The sequence below is a fragment of the Macrosteles quadrilineatus genome, unplaced genomic scaffold (assembly GCF_028750875.1).
Source record: "Macrosteles quadrilineatus isolate MER2022 unplaced genomic scaffold, UCM_ALF_1.0 Scaffold_1__1_contigs__length_201487025, whole genome shotgun sequence".
In the NCBI taxonomy this organism is placed as follows: Eukaryota; Metazoa; Arthropoda; class Insecta; order Hemiptera; family Cicadellidae; genus Macrosteles; species Macrosteles quadrilineatus.
In genome coordinates, this window is record NW_026542594.1 from 3,227,009 (window position 1) to 3,247,169 (window position 20,161).

Sequence of the window (20,161 nt, forward strand, 5' to 3'; positions counted from 1 at the left end):
AAATACTTCATTTTGACGAATTCATTAGATCACAATTTAAATATTAACAGCTGTTTCATTAAAAAGTAGTGTAAAATTATACATATGGTCATAATGTAAACAAATCTGCTGAGGGGACTTTAAAGGCCTCTAAGGCAGAGCTCCAAGGGAATTTACCTTGTTTCTCTTTTGATGGCTCATCTACAGACCAAGACCTTTCTTTAGAGACCCCTACCAAGTTTCTACGCCCAGCCGTTCTCTGAAATTAGCTGTGACAAAATCCTGTTTTCCCCCATAAGAATAACATGGGATGGGAATTTAAAGGCCACTGGGGCAGAGCCCCAAGGGAATTTACCACGTTTCTCTTTTGATGGCTCATCTACAGACCAAGCCCTTTCTTTAGACACCTCTACCGAGTTTCTACGCACAGCCGTTCTCTCAAATTAGCTGTCACAAAGAAAAACAGTTTCAAATTAATATATAGATCCCAGAACAGAGGCTAGCATGGATATTGTTTTTAGCCTGAAACTATATAATTTCTAACAATTTAGAGGAAATCATTGGAGCCGATGTTTTTCGTGTTTTCAACAAAAATTAGGGAAAAACAATCATGGGAAACACAGTAAATATGAGGTGTGTTTTGTGTAACAATACTTGTGTTTCACACCAAATTAAAAAAACTATAAAACATCATTGAGAGTAGTAGAAAAATGTTTATTCAAATGGTACAATTATATCAACAACATAATAATTAACAATGAAACCATAATTTAAATCTATATATATATATAATACGTATTAATTAATGTCTGTGAAATGCACTCAAGGCTTTGTTAAAGGTTAGCACCGTCAAGTGACCCATTATCATCATCAAGTCCACTGTCACTCAATGACCCTCCACAATCTGCGTTGTCGCTGTTGGCAGAGCTGCTGTTCCCATCCATCACACTACTTCCTGTCCCAGACCGTTTCCTTTTTCTCTTTTTGTCCTTTCTTTTTTTCGTCACAAGTTTCTCCCAGTTTCTGTGATTTAATGTACACAGGTCCTCTACCGTAGCTATCTCCTTAAGGTACTTGGCGAGTTTCAACAGTTCTTTATCACTTGATCGATTGACATGAGCTTGCCGAAAGGCTCGAATACGAAGACCATTTGATGGGTTCATGAGGAAGTTGCGCCTGATATCATCAAACATGATTGTGTTTGCTGATGTGTACTGTGGAAATTTGCCCCAAATAACTCCGAGAGGCTTCACCTGTAAACACAACGAGCTAAGTTACTGGTTGAGCCAAGACTGAACCCAATTTAATGATGGTGTAAAATATTTATAATTCTACAGAATCATACTAAACATATTAATACTTTCTAGATTGTTTCAGTTTTATTATAATATTAAAACGTGACAGGGTTTTAGCGAATTTCCCCTATAGGGAATAAGCTATTACCATAGTACTCATGGTAAGACCTAGACCCGGGACCGATTTTCGTTTTGAGGTCCCTAGAGGCCAAAAACACCATCCGTTCAAATTCATATATATTTTTTTATATATGCGTCCGTAGTGCTTAAAAAACAAATAATTTAGGATATTGAAGCGTTATTATGCGCCTAAAGGTTACGGAGAAAATTCCAAAAATCTGTAAATTTAAAATTACCATGTTATTCTTATGGAGAATAAGTAAACTGTTGTAGTTTGCTTGTTCATGAACATATTTTGATCAAATTTGGAAAATGCATTCATTTCATACTAAACTATTAACATTTTACAAAAAAACACCTTTTTACACTCCTAACTAATGTTATTTAAATAGGTAATAAATGTGATATTTTTAAGGAGACATTTAGTGTAAATCCAATCAGGCAAATGGAAATTTCTTTTTGTCTGCAGGTTTCCTGGGGCGGGGGTATTTTTTATTTTCACGATTTAGAATCAAACACTTGACAGATTTCATGATTTTTGTGTTGAAAGGAAGGGGATATATTGAAGCCAAAGTTTTAGTTTAGGGTTTCATTTTTTTTTATTCGGTTTTAATTTTTTTCAGTCAAGCAGCCAACACTAACAATTTAAAGTCATTTCAGTGCTGGTTTAACTAACAGCTGGATCCATAACTGTCATTTAAATGTTTATGTTGCAGGTTATTTGTTTACAAAAATATTGATTATCGGTGTTTGCCTATACTGGGTGTCCCATAATTAGACAAACCCCCTGAGGTTCATTTTCAAACGGCTACATATATTCAAACAAGCTTCGATACACGTTACTGGGGTAATGTTAAGTACTTTTTAAGGTATTTTGAAATTAACCCCCACCCCCAAATAAGGGTTGCTGGGGGTAACTTAAAAGTTTTAAATAGCAATCCCTATCAAGTAGCACATCATCTTAAAGACCATTAGTTAAAAAGAATATCGGCGAAAACCAGAGGTGTCATTCTCAACGCATTACATTACAGCGGACATTTCGTATTTATCATCAGCCTTTGAGAGCCCATGTAACCATATACACCAATATCCCCTATTAGCATTTTTACAGGTTGTACCAGGGAAACTAAACTTATTATTGTTGTAACAAGAAAGTAAAAACTACTTTTTGATCAGTATGACAATTATGCCCTGGACCCCAAAATGGATTAGCCTATTGGCAGCTCAACATTTTTAAACATTTAGCCCCATCAAGTGACACCTTATTTTGAAGGTCTTTAGTTCAAAAAAATATCGGTGAAAACCAGAGGTCCCAACCTCAACCCAGTACAAAATGGTGGCAGTTTTTAGCTTTCATGCATTACATTTGACATTTTTGGGCTTCATTTTGCATTCCAAGGAGAAATAGTGAAACCAACTGAAATGTACACTGTTTGTCTTATGAAGAGATAAGCTTTCCTGGTACAGTAGGCTCCCTCTAGTTCGGCCACCTCGGGACCGTACTACTGGCCGGACTACAAAATGGCCGGACTAACCGAATGTAGTAGAACCTCAATTATTCAGGGTAATAGGGGGGAGGGAGACAACGGATAACTAACAACCACAAACATTTTATATTACATACCCATGAAAACGCCTAATACTGTATCAAATGAATATTAAAGATAATAACAACAGTCGTAAAATAAGATAAAGATATCAATGGATGAAGTAAAACACCACTTATTCTTTCTGTTTGTTCTTCATATTCTTTCTTTGGTTTCTCTTCATACACACATTCAACAAGTTGCTATGGTTACTATTCACCTAATCACAAACTGTTGTGACATAGCAAGCCCACAGCACAGCAGACGATTGTCAGTGCAAGCGATAGCTTGACCTTGAAGCTAATGGTGGCTATTTCTTGTTTTTGCTTCCATTTATTTTTGTTAAATCAACCGTGATGTTTCATAAACAATAATGGGGGAACCTACTGCATATAAAAAATGGTCAGAAATAGTTGAGCGGAGCGAGCGAAGCTCTTATACGTCGACTCTTGTGCATTTCGTAATACGCAAACTCCTCCTAGACGGCTGAATCAATCGTTTTCAAATTTTGCATGGTGATAAAGACCATATCGGTGAGTGCTAACATCTATATGGCGTTAAAAATGTCTCTCAGGAATCCGCCCCACTGGGTCTCAAAGTTTCAATGTAAACCTTATGGAAGCAGTATTTGACACATAAACAAAGACATGTGATCAGCTGTTGACTTTTGAATGCAGTAGATAAATAAATAGCTGATAGCATTATTCCACAAATATTAGAACAGAAACGTAATGGATCATAAATATAATCAAAGGACGACAATAGCTTGAGGTCCGTGACATAGAAAGTGGTGAAGGAAGTACTAAGTAGGTAAGTGGTGAGCAGACTGGAGTGTGGAAAATGTTTATGACGATTAGATTCAGGTATATGCATTCCTAAAATTTTATAGGAAGGGAGGAAAACGGGTCCGCGACGTAGGAAGTGGTGAAGGAAATAGTCAATGCGAGCTGTCCGGAGTGTGGGAACTGTTTATGACGATTAGATTAAGGTATCTGCAATCCTAAAATGCTATTGGAAGGGAAGGAAACAGGTCCGCGACGTAGGAAGTGGTGAAGGAAGTAGTAAAGGCGAGTTCTTCGCAGTGTGGGATCTGTTTATGACCAATAGATTAAGGTATTTGCAATCCAATAATGCTAAGGGAAGGGAGGTAAACAGGTCCATGTCGTAGGAAGTGGTGAAGGAAGTAGTAAAGGCGAGCAGTCCGGAGAGTGGGAACTTTTTATGACGATTAGATTAAGGTATCTGCAATCCTAAAATGCTATGGGAAGGGAGGGAAACAGGCCCGTGACGTAGGAAGTGGCGAAGGAAGTAGTAAATGCGAGCAGTTCGGAGTGTGGGAACTGTTTATGACGATTAGATTAAGGGATCTGGAATCCTTAAATGCTATGGGAAGGGAGGGAAACAGGTCCTAGACGTAGGAAGTGGTAAAGGAAGTAGTAAATGCGAGCAGTCCGGAGTGTGGGAACTGTTTATGACGATTAGATAAGGGATCTGGAATCCTAAAATGCTATGGGAAGGGAGGGAAACAGGTCCGAGGCGTAGGAAGTGGTGGAGGAAGTAGTCAAGGCGAGCTGTTCGGAGAGTGGAGACTGTTTATGACGATTAGATTAAGGTATCTACAATCTTAAAATTCTATGGGAAGAGAGGGAAACAGGTCCGCGACGTAAGAAGAGGTGAAGGAAGTAGTAAGGTGAGCAGTGTGGAGTGTGGGAACTGGAAACCGTTTGTAGCAGTTAGATTAATGTATCTGCAATGTTGAAATGCTATGAGAAGGGATGGAAACATCCCCACGACATAGAAAATGGTGAAAGAAGTAGTAAAGGCTAGCAGTGCGGAGTATGGGGAATGTTTGTGGCAATTAGATTGAAGTTTTAGATTAAAATACTATATTGCTATGGAAAGTGATGAATACGGGTCCACGATGTAGGAAGTGGTTTAGAAAGTAATAAAGTATGAGCATAGTGTGAGAACCGTCCGTGGCAGTTAGATTAATGTATCGTTAATCCCAAAAAGCTATGAGAAGGGAAGGAAACAGGCCCCACGACGTAGGAAGTGGTGAAGGAAGTAGTAAGGACTGGCAGTGCAGAGTGGGGGAACCGTTTGGGCAGTTAGACAAATGTATCTAATACTTAAATGCTACGAGAAGGGAAGGAAACAGGTCTATAACGTAGGAAATGGTGAAGGAAGTAGTAAGGCTTGCAGTGCAGAGTGTAGGAACTGTCTTCACATCAACACAACACATCAACTATCTGACAATCACATTAATGTATCTGCAATCCTAAAATGCTATGGGAAGAGAGGGAAACAGGTCCACGACGTAGGGGGTGGAGAAGCAAGTAGTAAAGGTGAGCAGTGTTGAGTTTGGGAATGGATTAATGTATCTGCAATGCTAAAACGCTATGGGAAGAGACTGTAGACTGTAGGTTAAAATGATTACGAAGTACGAATCGATACATATTTCGATACATGCAATCGTTTACAATAGAAATTTTAAACTGAGTTGACAACAGCTGATTTTTACTCCATAGAGGCTAAAAACGATTTTTGCTCCCTAAAGAGTAAAATTGCTACTTTAGACCCGCAACGTATGCATTAAAAACGACTGTTTTTACTGCAGTATGACAAAAACAATATAATATTAACCCTTGATGACTCCCCTCAATTTTGTGGATGCCTCTGCAAACGCCACCTAGTTAATTATACAGTGCATTTCAACGTATTATACTGAAGAAAAACAATGTAAAATGTTCTTGGTATTTTTCTATTTTTCGGGTTATGTAACATAGTTTATCACAGGTAATATGCAAAAATTCTCCAATAGAAGCACCCTTCAACTAGACTGACACTTCTACGCCGGAAACTAAACATTCAAGTTGAGTCCTGTCGAAGGTCATTCGCCCGTGATGATGTGACTTGTCCCCCTGAGACCGGGCCGGACCATCCGGCGGCCGATCCAACCGAAGCCGAACTAGAGGGAGTCTACTGTACAACCTGATAAAATGGTAATTTGGGTATTATAATGCATTTTTATGTGGGGTCTCTGAGGTTGATGAAAGCTAAAAACTGACACCATTTTATATTGGTTGGAGATAGGGGCATAGTTTTCACTGATGGCATTTGAAATGAGGTGTCACTTGATGGGGCTTTATATTAAAAAATGTTGAGCTAACCCCAAAATGGGGTATTTTTTGTCATATAGATCAAAAAGTAGTTTTTACTTTCTTGTTACAAATTACAATAATAATGTGTTTATTTTCACTGGTACAACCCATATAAACCCTTATAGGTGTATTTAAGCCTATGTTAATCCAGGAGGGAGGGGGCAATGTCCCGATTTTTCCCTGACCTAAAGTGGACTGGAAACCCTGCCAGCAACCCCTATTTGGGGGTGGGGGGTGATTTTCAAAATACCCCCCAAAAGTACTTTACATCACCTTAGTAAATTGTGGTACATGTAAATAGAGCTAACCCCTGTATTTTTTTTTATACTAACCCGCTACCAAGTACACACTCGCTATTCCCCCACCACTGCCACCAGCAGTGGGTGCGGTGCAGGTATTGGGAAGCGGCAACGCCCAAGGTCTTACTCACCAACTCGCTACTTCTCCAGTAAATTATTGATTATTTTTTTCGCGCGTATTTCTATCATCTCATTGACTATCACACTTTTACTTACTTAAAAGTGTGTGTTTGAGACGGCCGCCAAACTCACTTCAAGGCTTTTCAAATCAACACAATTGCTGTTTTACCGGTTGCGGCAGAAAGAACTCCCCTATTAGGAAAGCTAATAAAAACAAAACCAAGTAAGATATGACATTTTTATTGCTAATAACCAAAAACACACATTATGCCATTTTAAAAAATATAAAATTATAGTGCTTTAAATAAAATGTCGTTTTAATAATCGATAATTTAAAATTATCGTGTTTTAAATAAAATGTCATTTAAATGGCAGCCTCCAGTGTTAACACATTGGTTCAAACGTTCCCGGTAGTTGTCCATTACTTTGAGCAGAACCAGTCTGTCGAAAATTGGTAACCCCACTAGTAAATAGTCTTTTTATCGGGAGCTGGGTCCCGTCGACCAAGCGCGAATGTTGCGACCAGAGTGCGGCAGAAAGAACTCCCCGATTAAGGTTGGCGGTAGCGAGCAGCGGCGAGGTAGAGTGTTGGGGGTTGTGTTTGTGTCCTTGAATAGATGCGTACGTGCCGTTTCAGTGTACGCAATGGCTTGGTCAGGGCAGCATCGCGCGTTTGTGGTGGAGCAGTTCATTCAAAATGGCGGATCACCTGTAGCCACTCAACGCGCCTTTCGCGTTCACTTCGCGCATGGTCGACGGGACCCTGTTCCCGATAAAAAGACTATTTACTCCTGGGTTACCAATTTTCGACAGACTGGCTCTGCTCAAGGTAATGGACAACTACCGGGAACGTTTGAACCAATGTGTTAACACTGGAGGCTGCCATTTAAATTACATTTTATTTAAAACACGATAATTTTAAATTATCGATTATTAAAACTACATTTTATTTAAAGCACTATAATTTTATATTTTTTAAAATGGCATAATGTGTGTTTTTGGTTAATAGCAATAAAAATGTCATATCTTACTTGGTTTTGTTTTTATTAGCTTTCCTAATAGGGGAGTTCTTTCTGCCGCACCCGGTATTATAAAGTTATTGGATTTAAAATGTTTATCTTATAGGTCCGAGGAAAGAATAATACCAATCTTATAGTTATGTTTGATCTATGTTGATACTCTATGGATATGTTCAATTCTAAACATGAAATACAATTCCTTCTTGAAGCAGCAGCCATGTCGATTAGTTCTTTCTCTACCTGTCCTTCTAGAACTTATTCTGATGTTTTTTATAATGAGGTCTAAAAAATTCAAACAATTATGGTTATTATAGTGTATTTACTTTACTATACTACTATACCTTGAGACTTGCTCAACATAGTTAACATTATTTAACATTTTAGTTCTAGTATAACAGGTAGAGAAAGAACTAATCGACATGGCTGCTGCTTCAAGAAGGAATTGTATTTCATGTTACTTTAGAATTGAATATATCCATAGAGTATCAACATAGATCAAACATAACTATACCATTGGTATTATATGAAATTAATACATTACATTATTCTCCGTTTAGTAAAAAATGGCTTAGGCCTATTCTATTTCCTAACTTAAAACAGTTTTTTTTAGTTAGACAACATGAAAATAAACAAGTTCAAAAATTCAATTAGTAGCCTACAACAATTTAACCCTATGAGTGGCCAATGTTAGAAGTGGGAAATGGCCAACCCATTTTGGCGATTTTGCAGACCTTTTTTTGAAAATTCGTAAAAATTCAACCTTACAAGGGGTCCGCGGAATTGGCTAACTCTGGAACTCGCTAACCCCATGTTAAACGCCCTATCTTCAAATTTGGTCGATGAGAGGAACTCGCTAACTTGTTCGGTTTCGGAATTGGCTAACTCCGGAACCCGCTAACCCACTCTAGAGCCGGGTTAGCGAATTCCGTCCTCGCACGGAAGTCGCTAACTCGGTCCCTCGGCGGAACTCGCTAACTCCCAATCAGAAGCCTCGCGAGCCGTCCAATGGGAGCCAAGCACGAATATTTTTGGCCAGTGTTGCCGAAAGTGTAGTACCTATATCGTATCGGTACCATAATGTCGTATCCTACGATTAATTAGGAGTTTTTTTTTTTTTTTTTTTTTTTAGGGAGAGGTGGGAAAATGCATTTATGCACACAGGTTGCTAGCCTGTAGTGTGGGACTCCAACGGGCTTAAGGCCCAGAGACTACCCACTAAAAACCTCCTCTACTCTTCGGACACTAGCCTGGGAACACTTGTCGCACTTCATCAGAACTAGGCCGAGTTTGCCTACGCCCGAGGGGCTTACGCCGTGTCTAGCCGTTTATTTCTTATCAAATCTAGACTATGTTCCGATCTAGATCGTTCTTTTTAGCTTGAAGGACATTCCGGACAAAGTGCGACCAGCAGTCCCAGTTGTCCTCACCCTTCAGCAAGGTCTCACAGATCGATTCAATCGACAGCACCCCAAGATGTTGAATGGCCTCCTGGCGAAGCATATCCCATTGTGGACAGCGGAAAAAAGTGTGTTCCGCGTCGTCGGGAATGCATGGGCAGCCATTTGTTTCTTTTATTCGAATAAATACCATTTTGTAAATTTCTGCAAACAAAATTATTGAGTTCGTATTTTATATACTCGGCTTGTAACCTTGAATCATAAATCATAATAAAATTTACACGTTAAACGTCATTAAAGAATTACATTGTAGTGGTGCTTAGGTGTACAATCTAAAAACGGTTTTACAACATGTAAGATAAATCTGTTTTCCGTGTTTAAGAACTTGCGTGTATTAGCTTAGTTTCGTAGAGGTTTAATTATTTAGTACCAATTAAACTGAAATTTCAATATTTTTCATATTCTATTATTTTCTTTTATACTGATGGCATTTATATTTAAGATCAAAATCATAAACATTTAACTGGCCATTGTACAGTTTAACAAAAAAAAAACACTTTTTCATGATTTTTTAATTGTCTTTGAATTACTTTGGGCTAGTTATCTGTTAAAAGTGGAATTGATAACAAAAAACAATAACATTTACTGTATCTTTATTGACACTGACATTTTGAACTACAGTGTACGATTATTTTGTCTTACAAGGTTGGCAACGCTCCGTGCAGTGGGCGCGGCCGGGTTAGCGACTTCCAGAGTTAGCGAATTCCGCCGCGAGACAAAATCGAGTTAGCGGGTTCCGGAGTTAGCCAATTCCTGACTGAGACGGTTAACCAGTTCCAGAGTTAGCCAGTTCCGACACACGACCGAGTTAGCGAGTTCCTGAGTTAGCCAATACCTACGTCTCCTTACAAGTACAGGGTGTCCACAGAAAATTTGTCAATAATTTCCATGACCATTTCCCATTGGTTTCAATGAATCACAAATTTTACTCGAACATTATATTATAACACACACACACACAAATACTGCCTAGACAAGTTATTTCACAGGAGAAAATACTGAAATATATATATTAACAAATAATAATGGAGTAATAAATTTTGCAAAAATATTATGTTATTCAGGATAAGGAAGAAAAAAATGTTTTCGGTAAAGTACAAAAAATAAAAAAGTTTGATTTTTTTTTAGGTGGGCCGATACCGATACTTGAATCTAGGTATCGTCGATACTCGATACTTGCCTGTTTTGGGTTCGATACCAAAACTGACACTGATGAACCACTGAATGCTACGAATCCTAGCTGTTTGCCTACTTAGTTAAAGATGCTCGCAACTCGAGTCGAGTAGTAGAGTGCCGATTTCGTTGATATTTGACAAGTAAATAACAAGAAAGGAAAATGTGTGAGTTTTATTTAATCCCTTCAGACTCAACTCATGAGACAACCGGCGCGCAAATGTCCTGCCACACGAAATTAATTATACTAAACAATGTCTGTATCAATAAGTCAGACATTTAGATGTATTATTTTTATTTTTAGTACAAAATAAATAACCTAAACACGTCGAAATGTTCAGTTTCATCCCTGCATTATACGCATCATTAGAAAAATTATATTCAACCATTAAACTTTAACATCGTCATTGTCGTATGGTTTGGCTTGCTTTAAATTACGCCAAAAAGTAGGTCCATTTTTATCTGTACTATCTACCTGATTAAAGAGTTAAGTGAAGTTTTAAGTGCTACTATGACATAATGTATTTATTGAAAAATATCATAAGCCTTAGTCCATGTCGATTTTGTAATGTTATAACGAATGGTGAATGTTGACAATAGTATGTAACAACAGTTCTTATTGGTCAGGAGGCGACAATGCACTACCATGTCAGCCAATCGATTTTCGTGTTTCAATGGAGCAAATGACGATTGCTTAGACATTGTTTTATGTGCCCACACAGTGAAACACACAGTGGCACAGTGAATCCACTCTGCCGAACCTATCCTCTTCATTCTTGGTATCATCGGGAACATAGTCAAACAATTTTGTTACTAAATAAAACTATGGCATGTTTCATAAAAGCACTCTTTTGGAGGTTCTAGTCCCAAAACATAATCTTTATTGTAGGCTAAAAGTAAAACCTATCTATTGCCATACTTTTATCCACAGACGTCGACTTATTCTACAATGTCTTAAAAAATACCAGGTTTCAATCAAAATACTTTTGTAAAAATTAACAATGTGCTGTTTTAGCACAGTCATTCCTTGACCACGATCGTTTTTACTCACTAGAGAAAAGACTCTCCTTACAAAAATATTTATAGGCCACGATGTACCTATGTAATTTTTTTTTAAAGTATAACCGCAATTGCTTTTAAAAATAAATACAAAAACTGTCAAATGACTTAGATTAGTACTTTTAAGCCTATTTATAAATTAGAGGAAACTTTATTATATCTCATCATAGTCAAATTCAAACATTTACAGTGTTTTAAAATTAACACTCAGAAACTTTTGTGTAATGGAAATCTGCAAGCGACTGTGGCCGAGGGTGAGGGAGGGCATGTGAACCAGGCTTTAGAGCAAACTTTCTTTTTTCCTACCCCATGTCCCGTTAGACGGTGGGCGGGGCTTCACACTAATAAACACTCAGTGTCAGTTCATTCATTCACAGTAGAGAATAGTTTTTGTGGCAGTGACGCATGTCTCTTGTCTGCTCTTCATAGCTCACACGTAGATTTCTTTCGAGAAATTATAAGTGATAATCTTTACTAAAAATAAGTGAAAAACTGCGTTGACATTTTCAAGGAAGAAAAGCTAAGGAATAAAAGTGTTAAGAATATAAAGGTTGTTGATTAGTTATTCTGTATTTCAAAAATATCCTCATTTATGAATGTGTAAGATATATAACTGTTTTTCATACAACTGAGTGAGAAACTGTCATTATATAGGAAGTTTGTTTTTACTCTCTTAGGGAAAAAACTTACAGAGTATTTGTAGGCTAAGATGTACCGGTACGTAATTTTTTTTTTTTTATTTATAGCTTAATGAGTTAACTAAGACAATTGATGCAATTTCAAATAAAATACAAAAACTGACAAATGACAGATAAATACTTATATAAGCCTATTTATAAATTAGAGGAAACTTTATTAGATCTCATGCTTTAGTCAAATTCAAACATTTACAGTAGGCATATTTTAAAATAAACACTTAGTTCCATATTTTTGCAATTGTTTTTTGCAATTAATAATAAACCTTTAACACCAAAATATAAGTTTGATACACATACATATTGTGTTTTTTTATGGTATAACAGTTTATAATATTATTAGTGGAAGAAACTGTGCAAAAAAGATAGGTATCGGAAGTTATCGGTATCGATAGGTATCAAGAGTACTTTGGTGGTATCGGTATCGGTATCGACAATTTTTGGTATCGGCCCATCTCTAATTTTTTTTAAAATTTCAAACGCGCCCTAGGTAAAATTTTTTCTACAGATTTTTTATGGGAAATTTTCTATGTAGGAAATTAGATTGTCTACAAAATGTATGTAATGAATTTCCCATTTTGTTTACTTTAATGTAGTTGATCGCACTATATTTTCAAGCCAGTATTCAATACACCAAGTTGGTTTACTTCTTAGCCAGTTAACTCCGCAATGCTCTATATACTTTGAAAAATTACCACGAAGTAATCTTTAATGTTTTTGTAGAAAGAACAACAGCAACAACACATCATCTTCTTCTGATGATGACATTATTGAAACTGATGAATTTTGTGATTCCTTCACTTTCATGTCGCCAGCACGTGCCTTTTCCATGGTTTGTATTTTATTATGTCGCAGACATCATGCCCACAACCATAAATATTGGCAAATTACGTCTGCGATACTGGTGTGTAACCCGCCTTAACATAAGATAATCCACCCACCCCTTTCCTCAGCTAGCTTCATATTTTTTTCACTACATTTTTAATCAACCACTTTGTGTATTTATTAGTGTATGTATATATAAATGGACATAGCAACAGGAATTTGTATTTCAACTGGCAGTACTGTTGTGGACCTTTTAAATTATACTTTAACAGTCAGTCTTCTTTCTTATCCCTTCTGATGAAGTCTCTAAACCTAACAGGGACAAAATATAAAGTTGTCTTATTTTTGTGTTATGTGTTTTGTTTTAATATAGGAGTGTTTTTTTAATATAGGACAATATCAAGTATATTGAGTTTGAAAATAAACTTGGTATAATAGTAATACCTTAATCAACTAACCTGAACAACTCCATATTTTGGTGTGTGAACTGATATCATGGCAAGGTAATCCAAGTAGAAGATAATTTTATATGAACTATTATTTGAAACTCCCAGGAGATCCATCTTTTTCTCAATCCATTTCATACTTGTGGCTGACCAAATAGCTATATCATAATCCTGAAAAATAAAATATGGTTAGAAAAAAAACATTAATTTAGTTGTAAGAGTAGTAACAAACTCATTGTCAATGTGTTTTCTAACTGATTTGAATTAGAATACACAATATTTATTTTTATCGAGACATTTTTTTTTTAAATCATTTTATCCATTTTAATAGTCATGTCAGATTAATCATGATCAATCCAACTTTTAATTTTCAACTGTATGCACATGCCTAACTCAAAGAACAGGACCTAAGTTATCCGGAAATGCTTTGAAATCAAATATAGTTATAAAATTAATGAAAATGTTGTCTGACTGGGAGCCAGTGCTGTAGGTTAAGGGTTTGAATCACGTCTCTCTGAACAAAACAAGTGGAGTTTGCTATTGAAATAAAATTCAATTAGCAGAAACATAATTCACTTGTTATCATATACTTTCCAGACCAATACTACAGTTTAGTTTCAAGATAATTATACGGTTATCCTGTAAAGCACTGAGGAACATTTGCTAATTAATACAGTAAAAGGCAGTTTTATTTATGCCGAGTGATTTGATTACCTTACTTTCAAACATGAGTCAGACCATTGACTATATAAACACTACAGACAGAATACTCCATGCATTGATTGTGAATAAGCAATCAGCACACTCTGGCGGGAAGGGGCGATCATTGCGCTGACGTCACTGACCAGTAGATGTGGCGGGCAGTAAAACCATAGTGCTGTCTGCTGTTAGGGCGCAAAGTACAGACAGCTGAGCCCTGCTCCCCGCGCCCACGTGACTTGCCGGAACTGCACATCCGCTCGCCTCGGAACCTCAGATTCGTGTGCCGTAGAGAAGCGAAGCGCGACTGATCATTGTATAACTGCTTTACTGGAGAATTTGAGATATTTATGCAGGGTTATATTTTAGTGGTTTGTGAATTTCATTGATAAAAAAGATGTTGAGTAGATATTTATCAATTGCTATCTAATAAAATTAAAACGCCGGTAATAATAACCTAAATGAAAATTTGCGTAATCAAACCTATCATATTTTACTCTATACCGTACTTATCATGATACTGTACATGGTAATTTACCATTATAAGTAGACTGTATTCAAAAACAGAATACAGTCTAAGCATTTCAAGAGCAGCCTTACTAATTTTCTTTTAAGGAAAACATATTATAGTATAGATGAGTTTTTATGTGATCAAGATGTGTAATTATTTGGTATTTTAAATGCAATGTTTAAGTTTATCTATTTTGTCTACAACAATTATTTCTATTTTCATAGCGTTAGTTTATTTTATTCTTTTATAACTCCTTAGTTTTAAGGTATTTGTATACTGTATTGACAATGTCACCTGTTTTATAGCATTGCTATATTTTGTAAACGTTATGTGACAATAAAGATTTATTTATTTATTTATTTATTTAAGTTTGCCAGTTAAATTTTATTCTGTTATAGCAGTTAAATATATATGCATGATTTATGTCTTAAAACGTACCACGATGAATTCAATAATAGTTTTTAGCACCAAAATGTGATGTAGTAAGAATTTATTATCAAATATTTAATTGGAATTGAACGGGCCCGCTGAATAACGTTGCAAGCGACAAAATTTCTGAAATGAAGATATTCTGTGTACAAGGTTCTAAACGACATTTCCTAAACGTAGGTATATTTAGCATTGAAGATTTTTAAGTTGGTAGCTCTGATTTTGCCTCTCGGAATTGGCGGGATTTTTGTGTCTTGCCAGGGCGCGTGCAGACAACGTTCTAACCGCCCGCCGATGGATGCCCCGCCTAGCGTGTCGCTGTCACCCGGTGACCAGAAACGGCTGAATAATGGGAAAAAACGTAAACTTAATGTGTGCAGATGGAAAAACAAGATACGGAAGGAATCAAGGAACGCTGGATTGCCGTATACAACGAAAAAGAATAAACCCATTCCAGGAAAACTGCCACCAGGAGAGGTACGTTGAATAACGTTTTAAGCGCCACCTGTTGTAAAAATAAACCGCTGTTATGTAATTTAATAATGTAAATTATGTAATTTAGCATGTAAGATATGAATTTTATTAATTTATATGTGACCGAAAATTTTAATGAACAACCTTTACATTTTATTAATTTTGAAAATTTTAATTATAACAATCCATTTCTGTTATAATATCTTCAAAATTCGTTAGGCAAACTGTTTTGCGATGCATAGTCTATAGCCTATATTTTTGTTCAGAATACTAGTGTACCTAAATTGTTATATTCATACAGCTAGTTTATATTTTAATCATGTATTTATTTTTTTTAGGAAAGAGTATGTTCCTGCCAGTTTGAATGTGGTAAACTAAGCTATGATGAGAAGAGGAAGCAGTTTGGTGAATTCTACAAGCTGGACTACAACGGCCAATCTACGTTCTTAGCCAAGGCTTGTATAAAGGTGGGAGGAATTAATCAGCGAAGGGTAAGTTAAGATATTTCCAAAAGACATTGTACCGTCCAGTACTTCATTCCAAGGAAAGACAACAACGTTCGTGTATGCAGAAATACCTTATGTACAATTTTTAATGTCACGCCACACCGTGTCCAGATACTTGTGGACAAGATAAAATTTGACAGAACTTTGTCTGATGGACGAGGTTTACATGGAAACCATCCTCATAAAGTAACGGATGAAACTAAGGACCTAATAAGGCAACACATTTCTTCTTTTCCATTGCAGGAAAACCATTACTCTCGCTCCCAGTGTAAAAGAAATTGTTTAAACCCTAACCTTAACATAAGAAGAATGTGGAAGCTCTTTGTTAACAATCATTCCGAGACGCAATTAACTCTTCATATGTATAGAGATGTTTTTAATTCCGATTTTAATTTAAGGTTTGGCGTGCCAAGGTCTGATACTTGCGGCTATTGCGATCGGCTCTATATCAAATTAACAGCAGCTAACGATGAAAACGAAAGAAAAAAAGTCGAAAGAGAAAGTCAAGTTCACCACTCAAAGGCAGATCTTGCCTATTAGTCATTGGCAGAAGACACTACATTTGCTAAAGCTAACCCAAACACAATTGTGCTGTGTGTTGATCTTCAACAGGTTCTTTTTTGTCCAAACCTTACGCACAACAATGTATTTCATCAAAGACAACTTTCATGTTACAATTTAGCCATACACAATGCAGGTACGAATAAGGCCATGATGTGTTTTTGGGATGAGACTGTTGGGAAAAGAGGTTCAGCCGAAGTTGCTTTATGTGTTTTAAAATACATAACTCTACATTTTTCTAAACTCAAGGAAGGTGAAATACGCAACTTGGTTATTTGGTCCGATAGATGTGTTGGCCAGAATAATAACTGGCGCATGATTGCTTTGCTACAACATCTCCTTGTAAATGAATATTTTTCGACTGTGGAACAAAAGTTTTTGTCCACAGGCTACAGTTTCCTTCCTTGTGACCGAGACTTTGCAATGATCGAAAAAGCCAAAAAAGGGGAAAAAGTGTACATCCCCTTTCATTTTGTCGAAATCATTGCAAACGCCAAGGATTATTCCCGACCATTTGAAGTAGATGTTATGGACGGCGAGGACTTCAAAAATATGGATATAGTCTTGAATTCATTGTGTACAACTAAGTTTAACATAACAGACCACGTATGGTACCAGATCACCAAAGACGACCCAATTACACTACGTGCAAGACCATCACATAATGTCTTGCAACCATGGACGTCACACTGTTTGGCAAAGAAAATGAAAAACACCAAAAGAATCTACCCCCCTGTAAAGGTAGCAGCGTTTACTAACTTGTATACCAGTTCCTTAGGAATAAAGCCTGCAAAGAAGAAGGATTTAGATGATATTTCCCAATATATGCCAGAATAGTTTAAAGCTTTCTATGACAGTATCAAGGTTGAATAGACTAATATGAATTAAGAGTCGGATTGAAAGTCACATGTGTTTTGAAGCTAAGACAAGATTGAAAACCACGACCCTTTACTGACAATGTTTTTAAACAATGTAGGCCTTACATATTTTTGTGCTAAAACAATATTTTAATAAAATATTGTATTGGAACTGGTTGTCAAAGTGTTCTTTGAAAATATTTTAGGTTATTACGTATACCTCACGTTTAGGCCTTACAGAATATGTTTTGGATTTATTAATAGTTTTATACTATGTCATTGTACTATAATAAATTAGATGATATGTCCCGATATATGCCAGAAGAGTTTAAAGCTTTCTATGACAGTATCAAGGTTGAATAGATAATAAGAATTAAGAGTCGGATTGAAAGTCACACATGTTTTGAAGCTAAGACAAGTTTGAAAGCCACGACCCTTTGCTGACAATGTTTTTAAACAATATAGGCTGTTAAGATTTTTTACATATTTTTGTGTTAAAACAGTTATTTTAATAAAATATTGTATTGGGGCTGGTTGTCACAGTGTTCTTTGAATATGTTTTAGGTTATTACGTATACCTCACGTTTAGGCCTTACAGAATATGTTTTGAATTTCACGAATATTTTTATACTATGTTATTGTACTATATGGTATGCAGTGGGCCCGTGGAAGGGCAGTGACAACCAATAACAACACCCCAAGCACCGAGGGGTCCTCAGTTGATGTTCATTATCTGACAGTGACAAGTTTAAGTCATTTGTTTCTGTTGAAGAAATGTAAAATGTGACAATGTTTGATTAAAACAAAAGTACCAGGGGACCGAGCATTGCTCGAGGTGTTTGATTTGTTCAAGAGGTAAAAAAAATATAACTTATAAGCCTACAAATATTTTCAGTTTTACTACGATTAATTAAGTTGTAAAGTTAATTCATTTTTGGTAGACATACACTCATTCTTAACTTACCTAACAAACTTTTTTCCTTGTTGACGAGTAATTTATAAAATGTCTACAATAAGCTTCAATATTAACACGTGATACAAAACATCTGTTATCTGTTGACCATTATTGCGTTAGTCACTGGGATCGCGGAACGTGGCAACTATAATTACGGGATGGTGTAATAAAGTATCAATTCGTGTGGCGCATCGTCGAAAACTACAAATTGTCCTTGGCCTTTCCTTTAGACTTTTAGTTCATTATCAGTGTGTAATGTTTTGTGGCAAATCACTTAATGTTTTTGAACAGTCGTAATTATCCCTATGGTTAGTAATTCATCATACAATCCAAATGTATTACATAAGCAATGTTCAATAGCATTCATAGAAATTCCCTTTTCCTTTGTACTGTATTTTGTAATTTACTACTGTACTGTAGATGATTTGTTACAAGCCTAATGTTACAATTCATTAGTTTACATTTTTGTATCACTGTCATAGCTACTTGACAGTCCACAAGACTAATGTTAAAGATATTAAAATTTGATTTTAAGTTTTTAATGAAAAATTAATTTTCCCAGAACAGAGCCTCACATGGATATTGTTTTTATCCTAAAACTATTTCAAAAAATTTGGAAGAAATGGTAGGAGCCGTCTTTTAAATCATTGTGCGCAAACATTACTTTTATTATAGTTAGTTACCATGATGTGCCATTATTCCATTACATACGAAACCCTTTAAAACAACTGCCCAACAAACAGCTAACTTCAACAAAAACTAACTTTATTTTCTATCAGTTAACTATGAATTTCATCATGATATTCCGAAACTCAAGTGTTCCAAAGACACGGCCGTTGCTTCGCCAATTCGATGAAAATATCTATATCAAAACCACTCGGATCCATCACTGGCATACAATGAAAACAAAGGCAAGTATGCGAGCTGCAGCGCGAAGACAGACCGCTCGTGTGAACACTCCGATATGGCTACGTGTACTGCTACATCGTTAGAGCTATTGACTAGCTAGCCGCGATTAGTCGCGACACTTGGCCAGGAAGCGGAGCCTGAAGATGGTTTGCGACACCAAGCTCGATCGCGGCTCGATCGCTGTCGTCGTACGCTCGAGTGAACGGCTCCGAATGATCCTGTGCTCCGCTACCTAGTCCTGCTTACTTAGTTACAGCCTAGTCAGCCCAGTAGCTCGTGTAATCCGTGTCCAAGCAGGAAGTGTGGTTTGGTTTTCAAACAATAAATTCTTGACTCTAGGGTCATAATATTTTCAGAGGATAAAACTAGACATTCTCATCTCACAGAAAAATTCATCATGTTTTTCTGTGCTATGAATAGAAGCAATAATAAAGACAAAATGCACAGAATAAAAATGTCTATGCCAAATAGACCATAGTTATTTATTAAGGTAATGATCACTGGGGTAGTCCAACAAGACATGCTGGAACCGTTTGCCGTTCTAATGATTCAGGAAACTTATGGCATAATTTTCAAGTAGTTTATTGGACAACCACTGGTCCTTAGATCCTTTTTCGTTGAGGCTATGTCCACTGGCGGGGTTGTCGTGGTATAATTTGTAAATTTCAAATTCCCCTAACGTGTTTAGTTTACTACCTTTTCTGCATTTATGTAGCACCTCAAGGCCATCAGCAATCTCACTCATGTTATGGTTTAGGTCGATTAAATGCTGGGCAAACGCTGAATTCTGTTTGATTAAACGTGGTTTGGGCCTGTGTTCGTTGTTGCGAGTAGCGAACCCACGACCTGTTTGCCTAACATATTGGCTTGGACAATCTTGGCATTATGATTTTGTAGATGATTTGTGAATTTGTGGGACTTAAAGGGACCGTTAGAATACTGTGTACCATTGAGCAGTATGCTGCTATTTTTTTGAGAATGTGGATGATAGGAGGTCGCGTGAATGGTCTGAACTGAAAAAGTGGA

General features: G+C 36.5%; 1 protein-coding gene across 2 annotated transcripts in view; it reads right to left on the bottom strand.

Annotated features, from left to right (window-relative positions):
- Positions 1-672: 672 nt before the first annotated feature.
- LOC129004438 (ubiquitin-like domain-containing CTD phosphatase 1) overlaps positions 673-20,161 on the bottom strand; it is a 44,555-nt gene continuing 25,066 nt past the window's right edge. For both annotated transcript variants that reach the window (XM_054433034.1, XM_054433026.1), the window contains 2 exons: positions 13,247-13,405; positions 673-1,232 (listed from right to left, as the gene is read on the bottom strand). In XM_054433034.1, the coding sequence (XP_054289009.1) occupies positions 813-1,232; positions 13,247-13,405 (579 nt within the window). In that variant the 3' untranslated portion in view covers positions 673-812. The remainder of the gene's footprint in view (positions 1,233-13,246; positions 13,406-20,161) is intronic.